The sequence below is a fragment of the Schistocerca americana genome, chromosome 3 (genome assembly GCF_021461395.2).
Source record: "Schistocerca americana isolate TAMUIC-IGC-003095 chromosome 3, iqSchAmer2.1, whole genome shotgun sequence".
NCBI classification, from domain to species: domain Eukaryota; kingdom Metazoa; phylum Arthropoda; class Insecta; order Orthoptera; family Acrididae; genus Schistocerca; species Schistocerca americana.
In genome coordinates, this window is record NC_060121.1 from 424270638 (window position 1) to 424287644 (window position 17007).

At 46.5% G+C, this 17007-nt stretch overlaps 1 protein-coding gene across 2 annotated transcripts in view; it reads right to left on the bottom strand.

Annotated features, from left to right (window-relative positions):
• LOC124605832 (transmembrane protein 117-like) overlaps positions 1 to 16789 on the bottom strand; it is a 217745-nt gene extending 200956 nt beyond the window's left edge. For both annotated transcript variants that reach the window (XM_047137761.1, XM_047137760.1), the window contains exons 1-2: positions 16712 to 16789; positions 5777 to 6065 (exon numbers count right to left, since the gene is read on the bottom strand). In XM_047137761.1, the coding sequence (XP_046993717.1) occupies positions 5777 to 6002 (226 nt within the window). In that variant the 5' untranslated portion in view covers positions 6003 to 6065; positions 16712 to 16789. The remainder of the gene's footprint in view (positions 1 to 5776; positions 6066 to 16711) is intronic.
• Positions 16790 to 17007: the final 218 nt, after the last annotated feature.

Here is a 17007-nt window from a genome sequence, read left to right on the forward strand (position 1 = left end):
TGGCCGAGCGGTTCTAGGCGCTACAGTCTGGAACCGCGCGACCGCGACGGTCGCAGGTTCGAACCCTGCCTCGGGCATGGATGTGTGTGACGTCCTTAAGTTAGTTAGGTTTAAGTAGTTCTAAGTTCTAGGGGACTGATGACCTCAGCAATTAAGTCCCATAGTGCTCAGAGCCATTTGAACCATTTTTTTTTAGGTAAGTGATTCATTAAAAGTATAGGTTATTGTTAGTTAGGGCCATTCTTTTGCAGGGATTATTGAAAGTCAGATTGTGTTGCGCTAAAAATATTGTGTGTCAGTTTAGTGTTGATGAGAATAAGTAAAGAGAGAAATGTCTGAGAACATTCAGTTTTTCTCAGCTGTTTGAAAATCAAATAGCGTAGACGTTTACCAGCACATTCATAATTTTTCTAAGGGGATGTTTCAATCTGTCCTGCAGGGCGCTATTCACGTGGTACCATTGAGATCCGTGGCACTGAGAAGGCTGGTCTGAATCAATCGATCCATATTCGCATGGAAATCATGGGGTCACCGAGCAGGAATATCGCGGAACGATAAACTGCATTCATGACAGGCCACAATGCAGTCGCTCTTGAATCAACCGACATTCAAAATGAGAAACTCGGTATATAATCTTTCCTTAAGCACAAAGTATACGACGTACGAGGGGCTTCCAAGAAGTAAAGCAACACATTTCTTTTCTGAAAGCAGGCTGGTTTTATTCGGGAGCCCAATGCACCGTATTATTCCCTACTCTTTTGGCTACTAAATCCTATTTTTCAACCTAATCTCCGTTCAACACGACGGCTTTACGCTACCTTATTGGAGGGCCGGTATGCCCGTGCGGTACCATTCTACAGGTCGATTTTGAAGCCAACGTCTTGCTGCACCGGTAATCTCCTCATATCCACATCCTGCTTCGCGCGGAGTACATCCTTCACGGTCCTTCGTTGCTCTTTGTCGTCATCTGTTACGCGGCAGGGAATCCAGTGGGCACACACCACTTGAGAACCTTCACTGGTGGATGAGTGTGCCAGCATTACCAACAGAGACGTTCAGCTAAGCAGCGATGTGTTTGGTTGTGATCTGCCGATAACCCCGAATCTGAGAGTCCGCACGTTCCAGTATTGCAGGAGTCACAGCTGTGTGCGGCCGGCCGGTACGCGGGAGATAGGTCAGGTTTGCGCGACCTTCTTGCCATGACGACAGACGCCTTGCCCACGACAGAATCTAACCCAGGAACTCACGATGCTCTTGCTCACTGCCAGGTCTTCGGAGACATTCTTAGAGCGCCTATGAATATCTGCGATGCACTGGTTTTCCGCCGAAATGCACTGACGTGACAGCACTCTGCTAGCTGAAGGCTACGTACGAGGTGTGGCTAGAAAAAAACCGGACTAGTACTGGTGAAACAATAAAACGAATGCAATAAGGCTGAAAGTCGCGTGGCCTGTCACGTGACTCTCGCTCCGCCTACTGCTCGAGTTTCATCTGCCTCCTGCACTCAGACTGCCCGTGGCGTCTGTTTTAAGTAGTTGACGTTTTGTCTGTACGTCGGAAAATGTTGAGTGTACAGAAAGAACAGCGTGTTAACATCAAATTTTGTTTCAAACTAGGAAAATCTGCAAGTGAAACGTTTGTAATGTTACAACAAGTGTACGGCGATGATTGTTTATCGCGAACACAAGTGTTTGAGTGGTTTAAACGATTTAAAGATGGCCGCGAAGACACCAGTGATGACACTCGCACTGGCAGACCATTGTCAGCAAAAACTGATGCAAACATTGAAAAAATCGGTAAACTTGTTCGACAAGATCGCCTTTTAACAATCAGAGCAGTGTCTGAGTTAACAGGAGTTGACTTGTTGTCTTGTCGAACAAGTTTACCGATTTTTTCAATGTTTGCATCAGTTTTTGCTGACAATGGTCTGCCAGTGCGAGTGTCATCACTGGTGTCTTCGCGGCCATCTTTAAATCGTTTAAACCACTCAAACACTTGTGTTCGCGATAAACAATCATCGCCGTACACTTGTTGTAACATTACAAACGTTTCACTTGCAGATTTTCCTAGTTTGAAACAAAATTTGATGTTAACACGCTGTTCTTTCTGTACACTCAACATTTTCCGACGTACAGACAAAACGTCAACTACTTAAAACAGACGCCACGGGCAGTCTGAGTGCAGGAGGCAGATGAAACTCGAGCAGTAGGCGGAGCGAGAGTCACGTGACAGGCCACGCGACTTTCAGCCTTATTGCATTCGTTTTATTGTTTCACCAGTACTAGTCCGGTTTTTTTCTAGCCACACTTCGTATAGCGTCGCCACCTGTTGGAACTTCATCAAGCTACAGGGGCTGTAGCAGGGATATTCCACGATGTCCTACAACAAATTCCGTTTTTTTTTTTTTAACCGAAATTGGCCGAGAAAAATGTGTTGCATTACTAATTGAACGCTCCTCGTACTTTATGTACGAGGCGTCTTTTCTTAGTAAGTTCCGTTTTACTGTAGATACTAGTAGTTCGCGCGCATACCGCAACGTGCGCGTGCGACGTGTACCGGCATGCCTCAGGAGCAACTGTGCTCAGTTTCAGCTCTGTAGCTAACCTGTACGTTTCTATTCTATGCTTTCAAAATGTTTAAGACTACCAACTCGCCCGCTGCGTGTGAGGTTCGCCCAGTGATACGGTTTTTGACAGCAAGGAACCTGTCGTCTGCAGAAATTGATCGACAGTTTTTCAGAGTTTACAGTGATACTGTTATGAGTGAAAGCAAAGTGCGTAAGTGGGTACGATAATTCAAAGATGGCCGTGACAACGTCCATGACGAGGACCACTCCGGTCGCCCTTCTTTTATTACAGATTATTTGGTGGCTTCAGTTGAAGCGAGGATTCATGAGAACAGGCCCTTTCCAATAACAGGTCTCTCAAACGAATTTCCTGACGTGTCGTGATCAGTGCTTCACAACATTGTTTCTGAACACATAAAGTTTAGCAAACTGTGCTCTCATTGGGTACCGAAACTCCTGACAGAGGACCACAAAAACCAAAGATTTGAGCGTGGGATGGAGTTCTCGACTCGTTATCAAGAAGAAGGCGACGGCTTCTTGAGTCAAATCGTAACTGGAGGCGAAACATGGGTTTCGCATATCACGCCAGAATCGAAGCAACAGAGCATGGAATAGAGACACAGACATTCGCCTATAAAGGTGAAGGCCAAATAGACTCTGCCCCAGCGCAAAATCATGGCGTCGGTGTTTTGGGATAGGCATGGTGTTTTGTTGGTCTACTTCATGCAACGAGGAATCACTATCAATGCAGAAGCATACCGCCAATTGCAGAGCGATTCAAACAAAAGACGCGGCATGCTGATAAAGGGAAGTTTTAGACCACCCACCCTACAGTCCTTATCTTGCGTCGAGCGATTACCATCCGTTCCTCCATCTAAAACTACCCCTCAGTGGCAACCATTACAATGATGATGACGACGTGAAAACGGCAGTGAACTCTTGGTTATCGGAGAAGTTTTTATGGAGAGGGTATTTTAAAATTGGTTGAGATGTATGATACGTGTTTGAACAAACTAGGCAACTATGTTGAAAAATAGAGTGAAGTATGAACTTTCTGAAAATAAATTTACTTTTTTGAAATAACCTTTCGTTGTGTACTTACGTTCAAACGGACCTTACTTAAAAAAACGCCTCGTAGCTGGATGAAATTCTAACCATTTGCGTAACCGAATGCCAGTTTAATTTTTGTCGCAAGCCGATTTCATGGTGCTGCAATTTTAATGGCGAGCAGTGCATTTGAGGAATGCTTCGTTGTTATTCACTTCATTCGGGTCACTTATGGAACTGCTGCTTAAGCTATTTTTATTTATTTATCGTATGGCAACAACAGCAAACATTGATGGGTACACAAACTTTAATTTTACATATATATCTAGTTAAGTATTTACATATAGTTTAGTTTTACTTTTTGGCGCAAATTTTATACACATTTTTAAATTGTGAAAATTTTCTAACTTAACATTACTGACTTCTTTAACTGATATAATTGCAAGTTTAAAAAAGATAGATACGTTTAATCATAGTTCAGTATCTAATGATTGAAGCCAACTAACAGCAGATGTAGCAGCATTAATAAAGTCGCTATATGGTCCAGGATACTTCCTCTGAGGATAGTCTCCAACAATATGTTGTCCACTCACTTCTCTGCAGATGAAATCCTGGTAGGCTTGCAGTTGGGTCTTGGACACCTTGATGTGCTATTCTGCAGCATTCCACCTCTTGCGCCACTCTTATTTAATGTCGAACTTATTATCGTTCCTTTCATTATGCCACAGTGGATTGCGAGATTTTAAGCGGTTTGGGGGAGTGTTGTTTACGACTGTACAAACTGGGAGGTCTTGTGGGTAGTCGGGTTAATGAAGTTTCCTCCATTCTAGATTGCCTGCTTTCTGGCGTCGTAATTCAGGTGGTGGGATGTTGCTGATAGTGTGCAGCCAGGGGATCGGGGTGGATTTTAATGTGCCCGTAATAATCCTCATTGACTCGTTCAGGTGTACATCCTGCTTCCTCGTGTGGGCACTATGTTGCCACAATGGAGCACAGTATTCGGCAACTGGGTACAAAATGTTCAAATGTGTGTGAAATCTTATGGGACTTAATTGCTAAGGTCACGAGTCCCTAAGCTTACACACTACTTAACCTAAATTATCTTAACGACAAACACATACAGCCATGCCTGAGGGAGGACTCGAACCTCCGCCGGGACCAGCCGCAAAGTCCATGACTGCAGCGCCCGAGACCGCTCGGCTAATCCCGCGCGGCTGCAGCTGGGTACACCCGCGTGAGTACTGTAGTATGTAGAGTCGATGCGTCGGCACCTCACGTTGTACCAGCTAGTTTCTTTACGATGTTGTTTCGGTTCTTTAGTTTATGGCTTTTTTTTCCTAGTGTTTTTATACTTCAGAGGCAACGGCCTTTCCGCAGTGGCTCCACCGGTTCCCGTGAGATCACCGACGTTAAGCGCTGTCGGGCGTGGTCGGCGCTTGGATGGGTCACCATCCAGGGTGCCATGCGCTGTTCCTATTTTTCGGGGCGCACTCAGCCTCGTGATGCCAGTTGAGGAGCTACTCGACCGAATAGTAGCGGCTTCGGTCTAGAATAACATCATAACCACCAGGAGAGCGGTGTGCTGACCCCACGCCCCTCCTATCCACATCCTCCTCTGAGGATGACACGGCGGTCGGATGGTCCCGATGGGCCACTTGAGGCCTGTAGACGGAGTGTTTTTTTTTTATACTTCAGAGACCGATCTAGTGTGACACCAAGGTATGTAGTCTGGAAATTATATCTAACCTTTTGTTGGTAGAAGCTCAGATTCAACTGCTGGTTCGCAATTCTGTTGTTTAGATGGAATGCGCAGACTTCTGTCTTTGCTGCATTTGGCCAGAGTCCCCATGCTTTGTAGTATGTGTTGAGAGTTTCTAAGTCTCTAGAGAACATAGCTTCTTCTTCCTCAAGTGTGCTGGTTTGTACAGCTATGGCAAGGCCATTGGCACAGCAAAACTTTTCGCTAGCATGTCACTGGTGTACAGATTGAAAAGTGGGGGTGCTAGGACGGACCTTTGGGGGATCCCATTTTTCGAGGTAAATGACTGTGTAAGTTACCATTGTGAACCTGACTAACTCTTCCATTCTCTGAATGAACAACACTATGTACACATTACTTTAGGGAAGAATTCACGATGGTAGTATCGGCTATTCAGTACTCACCAGTGTGGCTATGAGAAATGGGGTCCTCGGCGAAGATGAGAAAGTTGCAGAAGATGACGAAGTAAGTGACGAAGAGGCGCGGGTAGGGGTGCTGGAAGTAGTAGCGCAGGTCGCGCTTGTCTATGGGGTCGACGCCGGCGGCGAGCAGCGCCGCCGCGACGCCCGGGTTGGAGTTGTTGACGCCGGACGCGGCGCTGGCAGCGCCCGCAGCGGCCGTCATCAGCATGACAGAGCGCCGCCGCTGCAGCGCCGCCCCCTCCTCCCAGCTGCTCGCCTTGCGCGGCGGCGCCTGCGGAACACGGCGGCGTCAGGCGGGTAGCAGGCCACGCGCTACGTCCATCATGGCACTCAACAAAACAGTTGCACGTGAGAACAAGTTTTCGGGCTACACTCCTACCTTCTAGTCGTGACTGTCCTTCTTACTGCAATATACACTCCTGGAAATTGAAATAAGAACACCGTGAATTCATTGTCCCAGGAAGGGGAAACTTTATTGACACATTCCTGGGGTCAGATACATCACATGATCACAATGACAGAACCACAGGCACGTAGACACAGGCAACAGAGCATGCACAATGTCGGCACTAGTACAGTGTATATCCACCTTTCGCAGCAATGCAGGCTGCTATTCTCCCATGGAGACGATCGTAGAGATGCTGGATGTAGTCCTGTGGAACGGCTTGCCATGCCATTTCCACCTGGCGCCTCAGTTGGACCAGCGTTCGGGCTGGACGTGCAGACCGCGTGAGACGACGCTTCATCCAGTCCCAAACATGCTCAATGGGGGACAGATCCGGAGACCTTGCTGGCCAGGGTAGTTGACTTGCACCTTCTAGAGCACGTTGGGTGGCACGGGATACATGCGGACGTGCATTGTCCTGTTGGAACAGCAAGTTCCCTTGCCGGTCTAGGAATGGTAGAACGATGGGTTCGATGACGGTTTGGATGTACCGTGCACTATTCAGTGTCCCCTCGACGATCACCAGTGGTGTACGGCCAGTGTAGGAGATCGCTCCCCACACCATGATGCCGGGTGTTGGCCCTGTGTGCCTCGGTCGTATGCAGTCCTGATTGTGGCGCTCACCTGCACGGCGCCAAACACGCATACGACCATCATTGGCACCAAGGCAGAAGCGACTCTCATCGCTGAAGACGACACGTCTCCATTCGTCCCTCCATTCACGCCTGTCGCGACACCACTGGAGGCGGGCTGCACGATGTTGGGACGTGAGCGGAAGGCGGCCTAACGGTGTGCGGGACCGTAGCCCAGCTTCATGGAGACGGTTGCGAATGGTCCTCGCCGATACCCCAGGAGCAACAGTGTCCCTAATTTGCTGGGAAGTGGCGGTGCGGTCCCCTACGGCACTGCATAGGATCCTACGGTCTTGGCGTGCATCCGTGCGTCGCTGCGGTCCGGTCCCAGGTCGACGGGCACGTGCACCTTCCGCCGACCACTGGCGACAACATCGATGTACTGTGGAGACCTCACGCCCCACGTGTTGAGCAATTCGGCGGTACGTCCACCCGGCCTCCCGCATGCCCACTATACGCCCTCGCTCAAAGTCCGTCAACTGCACATACGGTTCACGTCCACGCTGTCGCGGCATGCTACCAGTGTTAAAGACTGCGATGGAGCTCCGTATGCCACGGCAAACTGGCTGACACTGACGGCGGCGGTGCACAAATGCTGCGCAGCTAGCGCCATTCGACGGCCAACACCGCGGTTCCTGGTGTGTCCGCTGTGCCGTGCGTGTGATCATTGCTTGTACAGCCCTCTCGCAGTGTCCGGAGCAAGTATGGTGGGTCTGACACACCGGTGTCAATGTGTTCTTTTTTCCATTTCCAGGAGTGTATTTCTGTTTATAGGTTCTACCACAGCTACACTCCGACCCCGAAATACACCACTGAGCCAAAACCATTATAACAAATGATTTAATTGCATGTAAGTCTACCTTTTGAACAAAACAGAAAGCAGTTTTGCATGGTACGACAAGTTCTTAGTAGTTTTCTGGAGATATGCAGCACCAGCTGTCTAGTCAGAGCTCGAGGCATCCCGTAACTTAAGGGAATTTGTAGGAGAAAACTGATCCCCGATAGAATCCCAGATGTGTTGCATGGGGTTCACATCAGGCAAACTTTGCTGACGAAGACTTCACTGTGAGTCCGCTATCATGTTAGGAGGGTGAGTCAAATGAAAACCTTAAATTTGTAATAACAAATCGAAATTTCGCGCTTTTATCCTGTAAGTTGGTAAGCGTGCTACAAACAGCGTGCAGAATGGCGTGTAGGGGCCAGCATAGTGAAGATGCACACATACCGTCGCAGTAACAGCATAATGATGGCCGCCCCACTTGCGACTTGCACCAGGGAAGAACAGTGTTCTGTTATTCGTTTTTTGCCTAGTGAAGGTGTGAAGCCTATTGAAATTTATCGACGAATGAAGGTTCAGTACGGTGATGCATGTTTGTCACAGCAGAAAGTCTACGAATGGAGTAGGAAGTTCGCAAATAGTGTGACTTCAGTGGAAGATGCTCCTCGTGCAGGTCAGGCACAACCAGTTGTGACTCCACAGAACATTGCGGCAGTTGAAGCCATAGTGAAGGAAAACCGCCGAGTGACACTGAATGACATTGCAGCATGGGTCAGCACACCACATTGTGCACGATGCGCTCCAGTTTCACAAAGTGTCTGCAAGATGGGTGCCACGGCACCTGACTCCTGAGATGAGAGAACGACGTGTTGATGCTCGTGAAGAACTTCTTCGGTCCTTTGAATGAGAAGGTGATGGCTTCCTTGCAAGAATCGCTACTGGGGACGAAACCAGGGTTCACTTCTACCAACCGGAAACGAAGAGAGCGAGCAAGGAATGGCGCCATTCATAATCACCAAAACCAAAGAAGTTTCGAACAGAACCATCAACACGGAAGGTTATGCTGACTCTCTTTTGGGACGAAAAAGGCGTCATTTTGGAGCATTACATGCCTAGAGGGACCACTGTCACCAGTACATCATACACAGATCTCCTAAAAAGTCATATGCGGCCTGCAATCAAATCAAAGCGACATGGATTGTTGTAAGCAGGTGTCCTTTTGAAACATGACAATGCAAGGCCCCACACTATCCGTACAAAAGTTGCAACAATCACAGACCTGCATTTTGAGTATCTTCTTCATCCACCATACTCACCAGACCTTGCCCCAAGCGGTTTCCATGTTTGGACCACTCAAAGACGCAAAGGGAGGAAAGAAATTCCGTTCTGATGAAGAGGTACGCCACACGGTGCATGAGTGGTTTCGCAGACTACCAAAAGAATTTTTTTCTAAAGGAATTTATGCACTTTGTAAGCGCTGGAGGACTTGCGTTGAGCGTGGGGGAGATTATATTGAAAAGTATACAGCTTTGTACCACTTCTGCACGATAAATAATATTTAAAAAATATTTATGGTTTTCATTTGACTCACCTTCGTACTAAATTGACTGTAGCACGATTCGAACAGGTACCTTTCTGGAACATGCCATTGCCGTAGGGTAACACAGCTAGTATGAAGGGATGCCGATAGTCTGCAATACTTGGAATATTCACGTAGTCCGCAGCTGTCATGGTGCCTTCATTACTGTGACAGGCCCCTTGGAAGCCCAGATGAATAACTCTCGTAGCGTAACAATGCTCCCACCCGGACTGCGTTCGTAACGCGATGAATGTTTCGAGCAGCCGTTCCCTTCCATGACGATGTATACAGATTTCACCATAGACCTTATAAAACAAGAAACTTTATGCATCCATTTATCAATTGCCTGTACTTCCCAAAGGAACATTCACGTAGCACAATGCAGGCACCTTCTTTGGTGACTCAAGAGTCTAATACGAGAGTCCACTTGGCGCCCACAGGTGGGGTAAGTGTATACCATACCAAAAGAGTGGTTCGTTGGAGGCACTTGTCTACGCGCTCATTTTTCAGTTAAATTGTTGAGCGTTATACCATAGTGGAACTTGCTCCCATCCTTAATCATTTTCCTCCATCTGCTGCGGTCTTTGACAAGCTTCTCCCATATGTCACTGTCAATATAAAATGCGTTTATATAACGTTTGAGGCAATCTTTAAAGCGCAAAGCAAGGGGTCTCTTGGCATGTGATATCTCACTAAGCAGTGTGCGTCGGGGAAGACGGGAGTGGTCCAAACGATGTAGCTGTCATAGCCATCACAGGCGACGTTCCTTGAGAGTGGCAGAGATGCTTGGTAGATTCGCAGCATTAGGACCGTCACATTTATTCCACGTTATGCCTAGAATGTTTTGTAAGCACCGCAGGTGAGAGGTGCTGAGCTTACGTTCTTGTTTGGCGTATGATGTCCGCGTCTCGGCACCATACAAGACGGTGCCCAGTACGCGTGCTTGAAAGACGAGCGTTTTTGCGGTCACCGCACTCTTGTACGGAACTTCCCAAACGTGTTCGTCGTCTAGAAAAAGCTCTTCTGACACAACGGATCAGAGATTGCAGAATTCGTCTACTATATTCAATAAGGAGCCATCTAATCTTATGTCAGGCATATTTGTGTATCCTTGCACCATAATTACAGGCTCCTATACATTCACAGACAGGGGGAAGCCCTTGCACGCAGCAGCAGATTCGGCCACGAGCCTCGGAAAGACGTCTTGAAAATGTGCTATGAATGCCGCAACACAGCGAATAAAAGGTTACTTACAAGGAAGTCCTCACGATAGCGCTTGGATGTGATAAGGAGATGCTGTACAGTTTCTCGTCAGCTCTAGGATGTAGATGTGTGCCCACGGTTGTTTCGATGATTCGATGAAAGCGACTTTGAAAAAAAAAAAAAGTAACGAGAAGAATGTATCAAACAAGGTAGGGGCCAGTACACAGCCTTGCGAGCTTCTCTTTGCACAGGAAAAGGGTCTGTTGTGTTGCCTCCAAATATCGCAGCACCACTCATATCTTCGTGAAAAGCCCTGATCATGTTCAGGAGTCTTGGAGGAGACCTTATCTTCACTAGTGAAGTATACAGTTCCTCCCTGCTGACTGCGTCAAATGCCTTCTGTAAGTTGATAAAAACAATGAACACTGGCTCCTTCTGTTCACAGCATTTTTCCTGCATGTGTCGGAGTGTGAAGATCATATTAGTAGCAGATTGCTGGGTTCGAAACTTACATTGAGACTCAGGGACTGTGCAAATTTCTCCGGCCTGCCCTGCAGAACATGGGCAAGTGCTTTCCCAACGATACTCAGGAGTGAAATTCCAAGGTAGCAGTTGCAATCACTGTGATCGCCTCTACCTTTGTGTAGAGTGACGGTGTTGGCATCATGTATATCCTGAAGCACAGTAACCACAGTCCAACATTTAAATAAAAGGTTGTACAGCGCTGGGAGGAGTTGTATCAGTTTGAACAGTTATGTTGGGACGTTGCTTTGCTAGGGCATTTCCTGCATTTAAGCCACGCGACAGCTCTCTGAAACTCATCCTTAGTAGGCATGGCATTCAGCTCGTGGCAAGTTGGCGGCAGTTGAGAGGATGAGTAGGGACTGGAATAGTGTTTCCACTCATCGTTTCTATTGTCGATTACAATCTGTGACGACAATTTCAACGATCTTCTGAATGGGACAGGCTTTTTAGGTTGGGCTCAGTGCCTCGTTTGACGCCCGAACACACTCCACCTAATGTTTCTACCGTCGACACATGTCTGTCTACTTGCACGAAGTTTCTCCCAGTATGTATTAACGCAGTTACCAATTATATTCTGAACAACTGCCTTTGCTTTACTTAGATGCGTGAGGGTGGCATTGCAGTGGTCTAAGTGGCAGTTGATAGTTGCCTGACGCTTAGAAACAAGGAGGGGTTTCAAGACATCAAGATGTTATATCCTACCAGGTGACACGTTTCCATTGATTCACGGTCCAATCCCGATAACACTGTGCTCATTGCAGTCGTAACTGACGGCGATGTTGACTGAACATGGGAATGCGTAGGAGTTATCTGCTGAGAAGTTGTATTTCAAGAATGTGAACTGACTAGCGTGCTCCGAAAACACTTGTCTGCACCAGTATGGTACTCTGTCGTCACACCTGTCACAGGTCGCCGCGTATCCTGCTTTACAGAGCGGGGAAGCTTCCGAGAGGAACAGGAGAAAGAGATTAGAGTGTAACATCCCGTCGACAGCTAGGTCGTTAGAGACAGAGCAAAAGTTCGGAGTACGGAAGTATGAGGAAGGAAATCGGTCTTGCCCTTTCAAAAGAATCATCCCGGCATTTGCCTTGAGTGATTAAGTAAATCACGGAAAACCTAAATCTGGATGGTCGGACGGGGATTTGAACCCGACGGTTCAAATGCAAATCCAGTGCTCTGACCACAGCGCCACCACGATCGGCGGCAAGCATTCAACCATCATATTCTGTGACGAGGGGTCCAACACCTTGTCTACCACTGGTTCCACCGTCCTTCAACCGCTCTCCATAGATGCTCACGACGGTAGCACGAAAACACGTGATCAGCTTCGCTGTTTCCGCGATACTCGTTCCCAAGAGTGGGTCAGTACTAACCTGCCCTTTCTCAAAGTCGCTTATGTCAATGGATGGCCTATATGATCTCTAGAACGATACTACTTTCGTATCTTCTCCGTATATATACTTCCCTTACAGCGTCACATGCCTGTAACGCCACGAAGCGCTACTCAGTCTCTCGGTGGACAGCGGTCACAGTGCTTTTAGGCACACCTGTGTAGCTGCAACAAACCTAATGCCTTTTTAAAAGGATATGTCTTCCTATCTTTCATTATTTTGTGAATTTTCCCATATGGAATTTATAAACAAGCTAATCGTGGCGTGGTGACCGCATTTAGCTAATTGTGCTTTGTTAGGAAATCAGCAGAAAATACTTTCCGGAAAATGAATGAACACTCATACCTAACTGTTCCGAGAAATCGAAAGCGTGATTGAATTGTTGAAAATAGAGCATGGCTCGAGTTAAAGCTGCCCTTTCTATCCGAATCTACTTAACGTTTTACTGAGAGACAGGACAAATGGTTAAGTCGTCCCTGCTGCCTTTGCTGCTCGAAGGCCCGTTACACACTTACGCAGATGGTCCATGCTCTGCGTTCCCCGAGCAGTTGACAGACTCACATTGATGGTTTTCACAGTCGGGTGGGTGCGCATGCCTGTGTGCAGTCGAGCGACTGCGGCGTTCTGTGCCCTGTACTCTGTGCTCTAGCACATCGTGCTGTTTGACCGCACGTATAGAGACGATCTCGCTGCATTTAAAAGCCATTCAAATCTATCTGATATATAAGAAGAGAAATACACGCTCGAGGGAAGTTTTCGGGTGCATCCTAACGTCACTCTGTATTCCCAGTTGCTTAAAAACATTTTATAATTATTTTCGTATGTCTATTCGTTCTTTTGGAGAGCTTATCGGTAGAATAGAAGACAGTCTAACACTTGAAAATACTCTGCTGAACAATGCAATCGGTTTGCATGCGACGGCATGAGTATCCAGTATTTTCCAAAACACCGCGCATAAAAATGTGATGTTTCGGTGCTCATAACTCGTGTTATATTGGCGGCATCATTATTTCGTGGTTGGTTCCTCGTAAAATCCCAAAAAAGGGTTTTTTACTATATTTTCGCCATCACCAGAGGACCAAAAGACGGCTACGTACAGAAAATGGATGAAATTTTTACGATATATTCCCGAGATCCTGATCTCGAACAATCTCCATAATTTTCTTGCTATTTTTATCGGATTTCAATAGTCAGAGTTTGAAAGTAAAATACGGCGTGAGGCAAAAATGTAGTCTATAAATTGACGAAGGACGGAGAAATATGCTGTAAAGTATCTCCGTTGTCATACGAGAACCACCATCTTGTAGTATTGAAACACATGCAAAACTTTTTCTCATGTAAAATCTGGACCGAGCGAGGTGGCGCAGTGGTTAGCATACTGGACTCCAATTCGGCAGGACGACAGTTCAAACCCGCGCCGGCCATTGTGATTTAGGTTTTCCGTTATTTCTCTAAATCGCTCCAGGCAAATGCTGGGATGGTTCCTTTGAAAGGACACGGCCGACCACTTTCAATATCCTTCCCTATCCCGATGGGACCGATGACCTCGCTGTTTGGTCCGCTCCCCCAAATCAGTGCAACGCAAGTGTAAAATCTGGTCTGAGGTATAAAAATAGTTTTGCGTTATTTCGGTTTCATATAAGTAAACTACCTAAATTTTACTGACCAATACATTTTTTTCCATATGAGTTAAATGTCCTGGTGCAGCAGTGAAAAGAAGGGAACCAATGGAAAAATGCTCCTACCGGAATCTTATGTAAAAGACTTCTACTGGAAAGTGCGGTATCAGCTACCTCATTGTACCTACCTCAAATTCTTTAAAAATTTGCCAAAAACTTTGGCATGCAAACATATTCGCGGTTTGTTATGGTGGGAAATAAAACAGTGATAGTGGCAAAGTAATAAATACTGGAAGATAATAGACCGAGGTTGTATTATGGAAAGAAGGGAGACAATGGCAGTGTGAGACAAAGAGAGGGACACAGTGGCAGTGGAACATAGTTGACAGTGACAGAACAGTGCTATGAAAAAAGTGAAGGAGACAGTGCCAGGCGTGAGGGTGGGGGGGGGGGGGGGAGGAGGGAGGGAGAGAAGGAATAAAGAGAAAATGGAAACGTGTGAGACACAGGGTACACGACAATGACAACAATGAAGAAAGAAATAGTGACAATGAGAAGATACAGTAGCGGCAGGAAGGAAGGAATGATATATCAGCAGGAAGAGAGAGCAGGAGGAAGGCAGTGAGTGTGAGAGGCACTGTAGTAGCAGAACAAAACGAAGGGGACTGTAGCTGTCACAAAGGAGACAATGACAGACACACAGGCAGACACACATTGAGATAATGACAATGAATTCGGCTGAACGAGTGACTGAGAAAGGACAACTGAAAGTGGATGGATATGAGCAACTTACATTGATGAACTAGTGGGTGTTACAGTTAGGGGTGTTTGTGGGTTTTTGAGGTGAGTTGCATGTTAAAACAAGCACAAATATTTTCGCATGCCAAAATTTTTGGAAATTTTTTTAAAGGTGCTGAGCAAAGCAGAACGAGGCAGCTGGTACCCCGCTTTTCAGTCAGAGTCTTTTAAATAGACAGAAAAAAATCGCATTTTTTGTGCTCCGATAGTAGCATTTTTCACTGATTACTACGCTAGTGAAATGAAGTTCTTCTGTCTCGTCTGCGCGCGTTACCTGCAGGACTGAGCAAGTACCAATTTGTTTCCCTGTATTTAACTGACACGGACGGTTCGTGGCTGTGTGGACGACTCCACAGCGTCACACCTTCGGCGCATCTGTGACTTTCCTCTTAAGAACACGTAACAGCCTACCGCGAGTGGAACATGGAATGCAGACGACCCGCTTAAATTTGTGTCGGACCTACGGAAATTATGACAGCAGAATTCCTTTGTACCATTTCATACTCGATATTTCTTAATTCACAAGTTGTGCTCCCTGTTTTACGATTCGCAAAATGTGGGGTATGGCAAAAAGATCTGATGGTTTTAATTAGTAATACTTCGCAGTTTACACAACATTTTAACGTGTTTATTAACGCATCATGTTGCGGTACATACGTAATTTCAGACACATAGAAATAAATCTGTTTGACGAAGTCTTAGGACTTGGAAATGAAGTCACAAAAGGGGAGTCCACTTTTGCAGTACACATTTCAAGTACGATGTACAATGCAGTCTACGTGATTTGTGTACGCATACCACGATTTACGGTATCAGCTCACTGCCCACAGAAAACAGAAATTGTACTGAGATCGGGAAGGACGAAGGGCAAAGCAATGTTACCATTGTGAGAAATTAGTCTATCATAGAATTCATTATGATGTGAGTACTTGCTCCATCTTACTGGAAGCACATTCAGTTGCGAATGAGGCGACTGCGTCCTATTTCGGGTGCCGTTGCCAGCGGCTCAGATATCGGGACTCTAAGGGGCAGTCAAATGAAAACGAGACGGATGGAAAAAGAGTATGTAAACAGTTTACTACACTGAAGAGTCAAAGAAACTGGTACACCTGCCTAATATCGTGTAGGGTCCCTGCGAGCACGCGGAAGTGCCGCAACACGACGTGGCAAGTCCTCGACTAATCTCTGAAGTAGCGTTGGAGGGCATGGACACCTGCAGAGCTGTCCATAAATCCGTAAGAGTACGAGGGGGTGGAGAACTCTTCAGAACAGCGCGTTGCAAGGCATCCCAGATATGCTCAATAATGTTCATGCCTGGGGAGTTTGGTGGCCAGCGGAAGGGTTTCAACTCAGAAGAGTGTTCCTGGATGCACTCTGTGGCAGTTCTGGACGTGTGGGGTGTCGCATTGTCCTGCTGGAACTGTCCAAGTCTGTTGGACATGAATGGATGCAGGCGATCAGACAGGATGTATACGTGCGGGTCACCTGTCGGTCGTATGTAGATGTATCAGGGGTCCCGTATCACTCCAACTGCACACGCCCTACACCTTTACAGAGACTCCACTCACAATACGTGAGTTATTGTTAATTAAAAACATCAGATTTTTTTGTCCACACTTTGTACAAAGAATGACAGATGATTAACAGCCAACGATGTACTTAGAATACATTGTGTTATAAGGAATAAGGATGTTACTTAATTAAGCATCAACCTGTTACTTGCATCTACCCTAAAACTCATTACCGTTCCGTAGATGACCATTTTCTTACATAAGAGCAAAACTTTCCAGCAGGCGTTGCTTTCGGGTGACATTTAAAGAGTAAGGCTAACTGTGATGCAAACATATGAAAATGGTTGAAGATCTCTGTCTCAGTCTAACACAGAAATAAGCAAACAGGAGACAGTTATCACACGCTACACAAGTTATTTTACCTGACTATACCAACCTGCGTGAGAACGCGCTCTCCGTCTACGAACGCCGTGCAGAACGAGTTCCTTGAGAGTCCCAGTTTCCATTTGTAGTATTCTAGCTGAAACGTCATGCAGCATTCAGTCGTTTCTGAAACTCATGCATAAGTTGTACAACTATTCTTACCATACATGCGTAACACAAACACCAAATTACAACAGCAACAGTCATGTACTGATTAACAGAGAAAGCGGGACTACCTTTGCGCATGTGTCGCAGAATACGCACACATTTAGGGAGGAACATTATAGGTCAGCTCTACTCGGGTTGCTA